The sequence below is a fragment of the Brienomyrus brachyistius genome, chromosome 16 (genome assembly GCF_023856365.1).
Source record: "Brienomyrus brachyistius isolate T26 chromosome 16, BBRACH_0.4, whole genome shotgun sequence".
NCBI lineage: Eukaryota > Metazoa > Chordata > Actinopteri > Osteoglossiformes > Mormyridae > Brienomyrus > Brienomyrus brachyistius.
This window is the reverse complement of record NC_064548.1, coordinates 23,671,432-23,685,761: the sequence shown is the minus strand read 5'-3', so window position 1 is coordinate 23,685,761 and position 14,330 is coordinate 23,671,432. Positions and strand designations below refer to the sequence as shown.

Sequence of the window (14,330 nt, the reverse complement as noted above, 5' to 3'; positions counted from 1 at the left end):
ACCGCTGCCATAGTTGGTCCTCACTCTATGCTCCACTGAGCTGTATGTAAGGAAACAGACTCTATTCCCAGAGACGGCATCATCACCTCTCACTTTGTCCAGTCATGCGGGACCGGAGTCAGAAAGTGACCAGTGTCCCAGTATCCCAGTATTCATGCTGTCTGGAGGTGCTACAAAGTAAATGTGCGTGTGTGTGTTGGGGGGGGGTCCTACCTTCCCCTCAAACCGGGCCGTGCCCCCTTGGCTGACCCGGGCATTGCGGGGGGGCAGGATGAAGGCCGGCGACTCGTTCCTCGAGGATCCCATCGCCAGGGTCAGGCTGGTCTTGGAGATCTGAGAGCCAGTCACAAGCTTAACGTCCCCCATCGCTACAGAGGAAAGGATTTTACATAAAGAATTAAATCTCTCTGTAACAAGGTTTGATCCATTAGCCCATATACTCTCTTAGCCTAGATGCATGAACCCAAACACCATACCGGAATTTTAGGCAGAACCTACTGGAGCCTCAAATGCTACGAAGACGTCACACATGCATTTCTTGAACATTTCCCCGGACTGGTAGTTCCTTATCAAGAACAGACAAACTCCAGTGAAATGACACAAAACGCATTAATATTATTAGTATTATAGTACTATTAATAGTATTAGCTCATGAAGCTGCTTTTGAAATCACAGCATTCACATTAACTTAACAGCTATACAAGAATGATATCTTGCACATGGGAAGCCAGTTTCCGCAATATCTGCTGATTTACATGCCTTTCTTGTGCTTCATACAGCTGGTTTTTACAACATTCACTATATTATGGCTCTCTGTGTTGACATTTCTGCCCAAAAAAAGCACTCAAATAGCAGACGGCTAGAATGTTCCGAACAACAAGGATCTGAGAGACTTGAGGCCTGAGTTGTATTTCTGCTCCTGCTCAGCTCAAACCGTAACAGAATTAACATATTTAAAGTCTTTCTCTCAACCCTGTCTAGATATGCAGACAACATAATTGTGAACTTGTCTGAAAAAATATAAAGGTCATCAACACAATCCACTAAGAAAGCAGCTAACAGACAGTGAGATGACACAACAAGAATGATCCGCTGCAGTGATAAAATAGGATATGGTGTATTAAATGGCACCAGAGATTTTATTTATAGACAGGAAAACCAAATATTTGATAATCCTCACGATGGGTCATTTTAGTTTTACACTTTCCAGCTTTAAAGAGCTTTGACAGTCACTCTTTCTGAACGCTCCGATGAAAACATGACAGGACTGAAATGCTTAATATGATGTACGGTTTCCATCTTTCTTCACATCGACGTCAGCCCTTGATGTTCAGACCCGCACACCAGCCACAGTGTAAAGCAGCTGATCTGGGGTCACATGACCCAGAGAAATCGGCACACTTCCTGTATCCCACAGGGAAATCCCTGCCAAATAAAGTCAAAACACACAGACTCTCCAAACAGCCAACAAACCCCTTTAACCTTCACCTTAAGGCCACATTCACACAAACCCATCACACAGCTACAGGTTTTCTGCGCTCGGTAGGGAATCTGATGCTCACACACACTGAGCAGCTTCTTTGGATCATGTTTTGGATTTGATGCTGAACGTACCAGCCAGTGATACACTTATGGACTTAATATGGACTTTATATGGATTTTAGATTTCGGTCTCGATGCAGTTTCCTTTGTTTGCACTGACTTGCTGCACAATTCAGACTGTGACCAGGAAATAAACCCAGTGCTTCCACAACTGGTTCCTCTCTCGTCAAACCATTACAACCATAACCTGAATTATGGGTTCGTTAGAACATTGCGCAGTAACCTTCTCCATTATACAAGTATGCAAGAAGGTTACTGTGCGGATGATTCGGTGTGTAAATGCAGCTCTGTGAAAGGGACTGGGGCAGCCAATGACATGGGGGCTCATTTTAAGGGGCAGCCAATGACATGGGGGCTCATTTTAAGGGGCAGCCAATGACATGGGGGGTCATTTTAAGGGGCAGCCAATGACATGGGGGCTTATTTTAAGGGCCAGCCTGTAACAGGCATGATACCAAAGACTCATGAACACATCAGGACCTGTGAAAAAAAAACACAATTCCAATGCAAATTAATGCTTAAAAATTAACAGCGTGTGGCCTAGTGGGAAAGGCTTCTGGGTCCCGATCGCCACACAAGGCCCTTAACCCCTGTAAAAATGCCCCAGGAGCTCCACCAGAAACAATGAACCCTGTGCTTTGCTCTTCTCAGTGTGTGTGTGTGTGTGTGTGTGTGTGTGTGTGTGTGTGTGAGGACAGCAGGATTCCATATGAAAAGAAACATTTCAATGCACCTGTACTGATTTTTGTACATATGGGACATAAAACATGATGTCATTGCTTCCATCCATCAAATACACTTATTTGCTAATCCTGGTGAGGACTGTGGGGCAGCAGTGATTACTGTAAGCTGGCTTCTACGCACGGCAAAGCTTGTTAATTAGCCTTATTGCATCGATCTCATGATGGAGTCTGACGTGTGTTGAGAGGACAGGGCGGCCCAGGGGGCCGAGACGATGTCAGCGGTGTGAAGGAGGGAAATATTTTTTTGCACCAAGCTGTGGCCAAAAAATAGGAAAGATGACCTGAACGATAACCTGTTAAGAAAGCAGAGAGCAGAGCTTGTCCTCTGAAGATCTCAAGGAGAAGAGACGTCTGCACTCCGTGCCCACATAACAGGTCAGCGTGACCAAACCCGTCGGCCAATCAGCACCCTGGGAAAAAGGACTCTCAGCATGTCACCGGGACGCCCTGGGGTTCAGCCGCTAATTGGCTGTCTTGTCTCTTCCTGCTTGTTAGTTTATTGATCTTCCTGTAAAAGGCATTTACACAGATAACTGTCTGAGAGCCCAACACACTGACGCTTCTCAGAGTCTGAGGCACCAGCCACTACTTTTAACGACGTATGTGTCCAGTCTCACCCGGGGTCCTGATCTCCCCATTGCACCATATGCCACATATCAATGAATCATATTTTACCGGTTTTCTTACAGAGACATCACCAGATGCTGGCAGCCTTCGGAATAATAATTCAAGGAAAAACGTTCCGTGAAGCAACAGCCAAAGGGCTCAGGCATAAATCTGGACCGGGCCGCTTGCTGCGTTGTGCCGGACCTGGTCTGCCCACACGCCGGGGGATCTCAGCCCATTCCAAAGATCTGCTTCTGCTTAGGAGGCACTCAGGAAGCTCAGCACTCCCGCTGGCGCCCCGGGGCCACACGTGCGAGGCTCCAGCTGCGGTCGGAGGGCCACGGCCATGAGTGTGGGGGGTAGAGACAGCAGCAACCAAGGGCATGACACCAGTGCGGACTGTCAATGGTGGGTGTTGACGCGACGGTTGATGCCCGCAGAATCTGAGATCCTGACACTACATTACAAAGGGACTTTACATTGGAGGAAGACTGAGCCTATTTTAGCATGGATTAAACTATGGGAAAGTTTTTTTTTTTTGGGGTGGGGGGGGGACACCAGCCTTAAGGGCCACAGCCAATCAGTGTCAGTCATATTTCAGTTATGGATGGAGTGAGGTGAAACTTGTTGTCAAAAATTTCAGAAAAACATACAGATAAAAGCTGCAATTCACAAAAGAGCCAATAAGCATTCTGATCATCTCCAGGAGTAGAACTGTCCCAAAACTCACTTAACACTCTTCCAGGAACAGTCTATAAATAGAGGCACAACAACAGATTGATGAGTCTGTAAATTTTAGTCTTTTCTTGGAATCACTCCACTCATCTCACTAAACTGGAAATAATGTGAAAACAAACATCAATGTGACCCCAGAGCCTTGGTCTGACGAGCTCATCTGCGTTCCATGTGCCACGTAAACAACCGCAAACACGGTCCCTTCCTCACGTCAAAAGCCAGAATGAACCTGAAAATGAAAAATATACATCAGAAGTCATTTTCCTCCTGTCAAAATGACGGCAGTGTGCTTGTAAGATTCCCTTTCGCTAATCCCCAGCATTCATCTGACATTTCCTTGCACTGCTCGTGCAGCGCACAAGGAAAAAATTTAAGAAGAATTCTGTTTTCACTTTATGGAGCCCCGTCTGAAGTCTTGAATCAAAGAGCACCTCAAAACTTCTGTAGACAAAATGGTTACAGCTGAATATAAACAAAAGTCTAGTCCATTAAAATAAATGAAAATGTTTCTGGTAATGAACTTCACTGAAGCCGGCTGTCTTTTACCAATGAAACCACAGCAATGCAGGCCTTCTTGCAGCTAAAGCATGCAAGCAACACCCCAGGCTATGGTGGTGCGCTTTGACACGACACTGCAGGCTAAGTCTGGGCTCTCTGATGGGACAGCGCATGCTACGTCAGTGCTTTCTGATGTGACACCGCAGGCTAAGTTGGTGCTCTCTGGTGCGCCACCGCAGGGTATGTCGGTGCTCTCTCATGTAACACTGCATTGGTGCTCTCTGATGCGACACCGCAGGGTATGTCGGTGCTCTCTCATGTAACACTGCATTGGTGCTCTCTGATGCGACACCGCAGGGTATGTCGGTGCTCTCTCATGTAACACTGCATTGGTGCTCTCTGATGCGACACCGCAGGGTATGTCGGTGCTCTGTCATGTAACACTGCATTGGTGCTCTCTGATGTAACACCGCAGACTACGTAGGTGCTCTCTGATGCGACACCGCAGGGTATGTCGGTGCTCTCTCATGTAACACTGCATTGGTGCTCTCTGATGCGACACCGCAGGGTATGTCGGTGCTCTCTCATGTAACACTGCATTGGTGCTCTCCGATGCAACACCGCAGACTACGTAGGTGCTCTCGGATGCGACACCGCATTAGTGCTCTCTGATGACTTTACCATCTCAGTTTAGCAGGGCTGTGATAGCACATCTGTACGTTCAGAAGGCTGGAATCTTCACTGAGGGAGGATCTTTCTGTTGTTCGGCACGTTTGCATAGAAGCGGCTTATAAATTCACCCATTTCTTCATCTACTTGTTTTCGTCGTACTGTTTCAGATTGAGTAGCATATAAAAGTGTGCAAATGCATGCATTCAAACTTAAACCAAAGTCGTATCTGCCATAGCCGCATTGTGTAGCTGTACAACGTTAACCACTCGCTCCTCCGTGATGTAATTACCTGGGCTGTAGACCATCAGATATCTTGCCGTTTCTCTTTGCCTAAGATATGGATTGTGGTCAAAGACAAACAGCTTCTCTGGCCGACAATGGCTCTAAAAATTAAATCCTGCATCACATGGCATGAGCTCACAGATAGGCTGGGGATATATTAAGCTGTTTTGGGAACATTTGATTTCCTGACACACTGCAGATCATGCTCCAGTCCAGTGCTGGTCTGCAAGCTGAGAAAGACCTTATTAGTTCAGGCCAGCAACAGAATAGGTGGTGATGGTGTGATCGGGGCACGTTCCTCTTTTATGATGAATCAGCGCAGCCAAATTTAGCAACACCCCAGGCTTTACTAAACTATAAACACCAAACTTAAATATGTTAAAGTACATATACAGCCGTGGAAAAAAATTAAGAGGCCACTGTATATTTTTAAACAAAAATTTATTTTTTTATCCTGGTTTAATCCTGGTTCTGCTGACAAAATGCTACACTGAGTAGCAGGTTGCTTCCAGGTTCAAAATTTCTAAGACAGAAACTTAACTTATCCTACAGTTTCTCATGAATCAGACATCAAGTGGCCTTCAAAAGGAACAGGAAACATTGAATGCTGGTGTGAAGTGCACTGCTAGGAGAGTTAATATCAGGCTCCTGGAAGCAGGACTGAAGTCCAATAAAGCAGGAAGGAGCCCTTCATTAATGAGAAGCCGAGAAGATCCAGGCCCATTGTGCTACGGTCTCTTAATTTTTTCCATGACTGTATTCACTACTGCACTATAATGGGAGGAAACCAGTTTCCAAAAAGATGCCAAAGCAGTCGTGAAGCTCCTGATGGGGCTGCAGTCCCCCCCCCCCCTCCCCCGCGTGCTGCTGGATCAATACCAGCCCCCCCGATGCAAGCAGCTTCCTCACCTGCCAGCCCAGATATCAACGTCCATAATTCCACTGGAACATATTCATACCTGTGCTATACACAATTCTACTTCAGAAACAGGGACTTCGCCACTTTGGACTTCCTCTGCCGGCCCAGGGAGGATGGGCTCCTCATTTCCGGTTCCGTCCTATAAACAAGTTCCTACTTCTGGCTTGGACACTGGGGGCTTTAGGCAGGGACAATGTAAAGCTCTTTGAGACGATGTAATGTCTGTATGCGCTATGCAAATATAAATTGAACTGAAATCAATCGCTGACTAATTTGACCCCATCAGCATAAAATTTCTCCCTGTGATCAAAAATTTACATCGTAACCTAAAACACAGAATGAGAAGCTGGTTAATCCAATCAGGGCAGGATAATCGTACTAATGGTGAGTTCTGAACTACTCCAGCAGCTACTCAAACACGGGGAATAGTCATGTGATCACATATTCTCCTTGGGAAGCATTAGATGCTAAATAACATTGTCGGGAGATTACATTTGTTTGGGTGAAGTTGGGGGTGTTTCTTGATTAGTTGGATAACTTGTCGGATTTGAGATAGTCTGCGATAAATGTAAGCGAACAAAGATAAAGTCCAGACTGCCTTAAATCCTACAATGTATCCAGGTAAGCAAGAAATGCTGCTTCGTGGATCGGGCACCTGATCGATGCTGTGCACGATCAAATTCTTTTCAATATACTTGAAACAAACTCTGATCCTTCCAGGAGTAAGTCCATATGACCCACAATCTGGGTTTATGTAACACACACACACACACACACACACACGCCAGGGGAAGGAATTAAACCCACAATCCTACAGGCATGAACTTATAATAATAACTAGCAAACCACCTTAAATGAATTCATATCTGTGCAAGACCATTTTCAGAGGAAACGTTTAAATTTCACACCCACATATTCAATGACATACAAGCTAATTGACAACAAACCCTGAAACGAACAACTGTGTCCCTGCCGTTCACACTGATTAGCCAGCTAGTTTGAATTTCGACATGGAAAGTCAACGGCATGAATCAGACGTATCACCCGTTTAAAACTTTCAAAATCAGAGCATTTAAATGAGAAATACAACTGAACGTCAGCTTAAAACGGCAGAATCGGGCCTCAGCACAAACAACAGGATCCATAAACATCTCAGGCATTCCTGAAGATCAGCGAGAGTCTCTATAAATGCTGTGGAACGGCTGAGATATGAAAGTAAACGTTCCAGCAGGATGTGGGGCGAAGGCGAGCAGTAGAGAGAGAGGCCCATGAATCACGCCCTTTTCACCAGCACTCATGAATTGGTGGAACTTTGGAGATCTCCGTAAGCATCCCGGATGCTCGTTAATGGCGTAACTGTGAACATCTGCAGGTCCGCTTCAAGGATCTCACAGTAATAAAGCAGAGCTGTACGTACCAGTGAACCTCACCTTCTGCCATACGTCTCATATTGACCTCTGGTGTCGAGGGTCACATTCAGGCTGTGTCTAACCTCACACTAGTGTTTAGACTTTCATGAATTGCCTTCATCACCCCAGCTAGTGTTGCCGCAATGACCCTCTCTGGTTTGTGTGGGAGCTTCAGTTTAAGTCAAAATCTCTCCCATGTACAGCACTGTAGGAGACCATGAGGAAAACACACATATCTCTGCACAGCCCCACATGAGTAAAACAATTTTAGAGAGGAGTTGATTTTTTCAGGTCTTAATTGTGTGGTTTTGTATTCCCCCAATGTCAGAGAACTTTCAGGTCCCACAGCTAAGAAATCAGTTTATACTGTTCTCATGTCTGGTACCTAACCTGTACTACTGGACAGACTAATCACGTGACCCAAGACACCTCCTAGAGCTCAGGACAACACAGTCGTGCTCAGTATTCCTGTAATCAGGGCACCTGTCAATAAATCAAAACAAACACAATCTCAGGAATGACGACCTTGGGTTCGAACAGGATAAATTGTGGCCCCTCTGCTCCAACCGCAGGCTGATGAACACATTCATTGGTGCCTGGACTCTGCTGTTGGGTGGGGAGAGAGCAGCTAAACGTCTCGATGTCATTCCAGCACCTCCACCAGCTCTGGATGCTGATAACGAGCCGAGTGCCAGGACGCAGCTGGAGAAATGGCATTCTTTGAATACTTTGTAACTATTACAAGCTACCGGTCCAATCTTCTGATTTAATTTCTTTTGGCACATTCTCAAAAGACCCCATTCATAGATATATCAAGCGAGTTTCGCTCAATTTCATTCCTTTTAGAGACAAATAAACAGTTTCTAAAATGACAGTATTCAGCTTGATTAAGGAAAATCTGCAGAAGAGATTTTTTTCTTTGGGTTCTTGCAGAGGTTCAGTAACTCCCATTAGTCCGGTTTAGATGTCTGGTTGCCATTTAATTTGTTTTTTCTTTGTCCGCAGAAGGGTATGTTTATGCCCAATAATTGACTTTTACAAGACGGCAGCCGCTGTGACAAAGCCCGCTGAGGGACTCGGCATCGGATAACGGGGGGGATGCGATCCAGTCCAAACGGGAAATATCACACACGTGGCTGCGGAAAATGGGGGGGGGGCAGCGTACCCCTTGAACTGCCTGCGAACTGCCACGTCCGTGCAGCAGAAGACAGACTACATGTGGGAAGCCGGGGCACAGGGCGAGCTGCCCTCATAAGGGTTCAAACGGACACAGTCTGAGGCAGCCGAGTGTCACAAGTGGTTTTAATCCCGCATTTCCTGTAGAGAGTCTTTAGAAGTCTTAGGAAAATGGAAGGGCGGCGGGAGTGGTGTGTGGACGGGCGATTACTCTAGTGGCAGGATAAACATCCTAATTTACGGTAAATAGAACTAAAAAAAAATCCCCCCCCTCCAGACCGTGAAATTCCAAGTGCAAGAGCAACTGCTGAATTTGTGCTTTCAGTTTCAGAGGTATGATCAGAACTAAGGCAGAAAGTGCAATATTGTGTATAATATAAATGTTTGATACACCAGTTGATTTCAGCAGTTTTTCTGCGGTGATTTTACTGTATAACCTTCGCAACTTTCTTGAATGTGCGTCTATGTTAATTAAATATACTGCGGTATATACCTTACCAAAGACAGTCCAAACACTTTAAAACAGTATGTATACAAATGATCTACACCAAAAGGAAACGGAAACCAAAGCATTACATTCTGATCACCACGAAACACGACTGCTGCGCTGCTTAACGAATATAAATCTGAGGATTCCATTAAAATAACTAAATTTCCTATTCATGCCACGAATCGTGGGCAATCATTTCGAGTAGCCTACCTGCAAATGGATAAGTTAGCGCAAAGCTGTCGCAGACGTTAAACATGTAAAGGTAGACTGGTTAGATACGAATTATACGAGAAGATTTTCTAACTTTCTGCAAGTAGGAATATTGATTTCAAATATTGAATTTCTGTGGCTGCAGTTCTCTCAGCATTCCTCCTGTCCTAACTTGGCATGTATGTGGTGATCTGTGTATTTCACTTTTCCTCATACTATACCACATCTTTGTCCACCAACAAATGTAATTTGCTAAATATTCTGCTTATATTCAATGCGGTTGAAGTGAGTGACAAATATGGATTCCCCTTAAAAATGAAGGTATATACAGTGCGTCAATACATTTTTAAACACTTGTCCTTAGAGAAAATCTGCTGTATTTCACTCAACAGAATCAATGAATCTTATTACATTCAGTATCTATCGTGTTAGTTCTGCAAAGCTATTTAACGGAGTTAATGCGAGTAACTGTGCTACTACTGTAGCTCTTCAGTTTTAAAGTCATTATTTACAAGGGAATTCATGCATCCGAGAGTTCATGCAAGTGCATGTTTGTAAATTGTGTTTAACTTACGTAAAACTGCGCGCCGCTGGTTTCTCTCGCTCCGGGATGAGAGTAGGCGCACCGCGCCACTTGCCCGTATTTTAATCGCGCTCCGCGGGAGACGCTCTTACGAGCCTGGGAGGCGCATGTAACCCGATTCCCAAAGTGCCGGTTCACAGATGATCGCGCCTGTAACCTTCTGCCTTATTTGGATTTTCTGTTTTCTTCGAATGAAACTACTGCATTTACCGTCGATACAGACCTATATCTGTATCGCAAATCCCCCGGAGATTAAGTGGTAAAGTCTGAAATCAAGCAAACCGTCACTATTTATCGACTGATATTCATAGGCTATTCATTGACTGTAATTCATAGGCTACTGAGTTTCCTCCCAATACTTAGAATTAACTATAAACATATGACAATTAAATGTAATTTAGATAGTGTGTTTGTATTATTTTCATGACATTTAATCACTTAGACTGCCTTTACATTGTCATAGGCCTACCCAATGCATGTGTCGGGTCGTTCAGTAATAAACAGGGGCGTGTGTATTTATTGGCTTCAGTCATTAATAGTTGCCATCAACTCCCGCAACCCCCCAACACTCCCTTCATCTCTAAATACAGCCCTGGTAATAACGCTTGCTAAGGCTTGTCCCTCATTTCATATCTATATATTATAAAAATACAAAACCCCGCCCTAAATCTCAATCTGCTAGAAATCGTCCGCACTCAGTCTCGCCTACAGCAGCACCCCATCCCGGCCCTGCTTTAAGAGCACCTGGACCTGGGTTTGGCCCTCAGTTGAAAGGGGGTCATAAGGACGAATTTAACATTTTGCAGTGCATGTGCTTCCCTCATCGGCACCAGCAAACTGCTACACGCTATTGGTCTCTGCAGCTTCTAGAACAAAGGAGCCGTGAAGACAGTGTTTGGATTGCGCTGCCTCATGTTGATGCCAGTGTCTCCTCCGCACGCCTGTCATGCACGACGCTCTTTGCGATCCTTTCGGCTGTTCTGTGTTTATCCTAGATCATTACAACATCTTTGAACATTTCTTTTTCGAGGTATGTTCTTGCTTATAAACTAAATTGTGTTTCCTTCGCTTTTTATGGACGTTTTATGTGCTAACAATAACAATTTTAATGCGCATTGAAAATAATGAAGACCAACATGGTGGCATCCCTTCCAGGGGTATTCTGCCCCCCCCCCCCCCAACCAGAGGAATGCCTGAAATAAATTGAAATTGGCGTGTCATGTCTGTATTGTTTCAGAAGATGGTGCCCTAGTCGGCTACCTACACCACATCATCGGTAGACCCTGACCGGCACTGGGACCAAAGTAGAGTAACTCGTCACATCCATGATTCCTTAAGGTCTATGTAGGGTCTCAGTCATTAGGACTACAGCTCTGGTTCTGGTTCTCGATACGTTTTCATAGCTGTGCACCTACAGAGAAACACAGTCGTACTTTCAGTACCACAGTGACCACCGATCTGATTCTTCTGCATTTGTGCTGCCCCATCAGTTAGCAGGTCTGAGTTAGTCAGCGTCGTACATCATTCATTATGTAGTTCATTTAAAGCAGAATATCAGGCAACAGGCTTTTCGAATCAGTGATTCGAATGTTATTCGGACCTGAGAGTGGCAGACTCTTTTGCTGGATGGTAAACTACTGATTCGTTGTTTAATTCTTTCATGAGTGAACAATTACTTTTAAAGACCCACTGGTGTAATATATGTAAGAATTAGTGTGCTTAACATAGCATAATGTATTATGTAAGTGTGTGTGTGTGTGTGTTTATTAAGTGTGTGTGTGGAGACAAAAAAATAAGGCTACATAAATGTATCAAAGACGATTGAAATTGTGACTTCCTTCTCTGTCTGCAGTGTACAGAACAGGCTGGGACAGAAACACTCCAAACTATTCCACTGTATACCACCGGATAGTTTGCTGCAGTCTGCACAAGTTGTGGTTTAGATTGGCGGTGATCTGTAGCAGGAGAACTTCACAGGAAATGGTGGAAATATGTACAAGCAAACAAAATAGGCCCAGATTGTTAAATCTAGAGAAGCCATTCATAAATAAACACCCCGTCTGGTACCGAATTGGTTTGGTCTAATTCAAGTCAAGAACAACCACATCATCAAATACATTTGTTAGCCCTTGTGTTTTTACATCTTTGACTTTTACAAGATCATTAACTGCTCTGTCGTTGCTGATTGTCAGGGCTGTGGTTGTCATGGATGTGACTTTGGCATCTCGGCTGAGTTTATCTTTGCTGTAGTGATTAGTGTCTCTTCCTGTCAGTCTCTGAGTGTAAGAGGTCTGTCTGCTGCTAGTGCTGATGAAGATGTTGAATAAGCCAACAAGCTGCGTGTTTTTGCATTTAAACTGCACACACGCACATATATATACACACACATATATATATATATATATACATATATTTATATACACACACATAAATATGTATATACATATATACATATACAGTATATACACGCACACACAAATATATATATATATATATTTGTATATATATGTATATGTATGTATATGTATATATACAGTATATACACATATACACACACACAGGGATTTTCTGTGATATTGACCTTTGTACATTTTTATTGCAGCTACTCAAGGAAACTTAAATATATCCAAACTGATTACAAATAACAATAAGATTGATTTTTGCAATCAAAAATGTGTGTATAACTATATGAATAGCATAATAATACAAAAAAATGAAATTAGGTAAATGTAAAAAGTCCTTGCGCTTCAGTATCTTGAATTTCAAGTGAACAGGGTCGACAAAATACCGTAGTCTTCCAGATTTTAGTAACAGTGCCCTCTAGTGGTTGCCAAAAAGAATAACGCAATCAATACACGTGGAATAGCTCTGGGCGAGTCATGTTAATTTTACCATATAAATCTGCCCACTTTGTCCTCTGGTTTTGTGCTGAATATCATTAACTATGTCTGAAACGATGCGGGAAGAAATATTAATGTTAAATGAGAAATCTTGTCAGAACACAGAGCCAGACACGTGGAGTCAAACATGGTAAATACTAGCCTGCATTAAAGAGTGCTACTTATATCTGCGTTTAATTGTCAATATTTGATTTTTTATCATTTAATTCATTTAATCCAGTTTTGTTGGAAGGAGTCTTAATTAGCTAAATCAATGAAGCAGAGATGTCGCTCCAGCGGGAATCCCGAAGGGCGGAGCCTTGCGCTGATTTTTTCTTGTACTCGTGTTTTCTAAAATCTTCTTAAATTTATCTTCATGGATTGTAAAAGTCAATCAGTATTTTATTCTCCAGCCTTGGAATTTTTGCTCCCATTTAACGTAAATATCTTACAGGATATTAACATTTCGGATTGTCTTCGCATATCCAGCATTGCTATTTTGATGTTTTACTTCCAAATTATTTACTGGAAACCTGATTGGATATTCACTCCAACAGCATCTTATCCAATTAGGGAGAAAACATGCTCATGTCAGAGGTGTTAATTAGTTAATGGATTCTTCCTGGCTATAACAATATATAATACTTAAGATAATGGACTTGTCTGAACATTTCACTCAAAATGAACAGGTTTATTATTTATTATTATTATTATAATTTTTTTTAGTAGTAACCTTAATTACAACAAGATATCTTGCATTCACAGATGTTGTACTTTTCTATATTGTCATTACTGGAAGATTTTATACAAAGGAACCTGCAAGTTCTGTACTACGGCATGGCGCTGTCGTCATGTTGTGAAGGTAACATGGCTTAAAAAGGCTGCCCTGCTGTCCATAGATTGTGCCTGAATGTTGCTTTGGCATGTGTTGCCTCGCAAAAGACTTTGTCCTCCTCTCTTTGTCCTTGTCTGGCTGCATTGGCTGGTCGGTCTCCTCCCTGGGAGTCTGTCTCGGCCTAACGGTTGGCAGAGAACACATCTGAGTCAGGACCGACTGTCACCTGGGTGACAATCACATGACCTGGCCTAGCGTTTCTCTCCGGGCTGGGGGGCAGTGCGGTCCAGTTGGAAACAGGGAGGCGTGAAAGCCGAACCGCGCGTCAACAGAAGCATTATGTTTACACTGATTTATTTAACAGACGCTGTTGTCCAAAGCGACGTACAATCGAGGCAGATAATCCATCACTTACATACAGCTGTCAAAGAGCCAATTAGCCGTAACTGCGGCTGGGCGGAACTTCCAGGAAGCATCATCAGGGGCCAAGACGAGAGCTTTTGTAATTAAGGCACCATCAAAATTATGTTCCTACAAAACAAGTGCAAAAAATACAAGAGCATCCGGTATAGATACGGTAACCACAGGGTAGCAGATGATGACAGAGCTGGTCAGTGGTTGACAGAGGTATCTGAGGCAGATGAACAGGCGTAGTTTAATTGGGCGAAAACAGTATAACTGAGCAGTGAGC

At 43.6% G+C, this 14,330-nt stretch overlaps 1 protein-coding gene across 2 annotated transcripts in view; it reads right to left on the bottom strand.

The window, feature by feature from the left end:
• Window positions 1–10,088, bottom strand: part of mylkb (myosin light chain kinase b) — a 55,424-nt gene extending 45,336 nt beyond the window's left edge. For both annotated transcript variants that reach the window (XM_048979817.1, XM_048979818.1), the window contains exons 1-2: window positions 9,917–10,088; window positions 214–368 (exon numbers count right to left, since the gene is read on the bottom strand). In XM_048979817.1, the coding sequence (XP_048835774.1) occupies window positions 214–366 (153 nt within the window). In that variant the 5' untranslated portion in view covers window positions 367–368; window positions 9,917–10,088. The remainder of the gene's footprint in view (window positions 1–213; window positions 369–9,916) is intronic.
• Window positions 10,089–14,330: the final 4,242 nt, after the last annotated feature.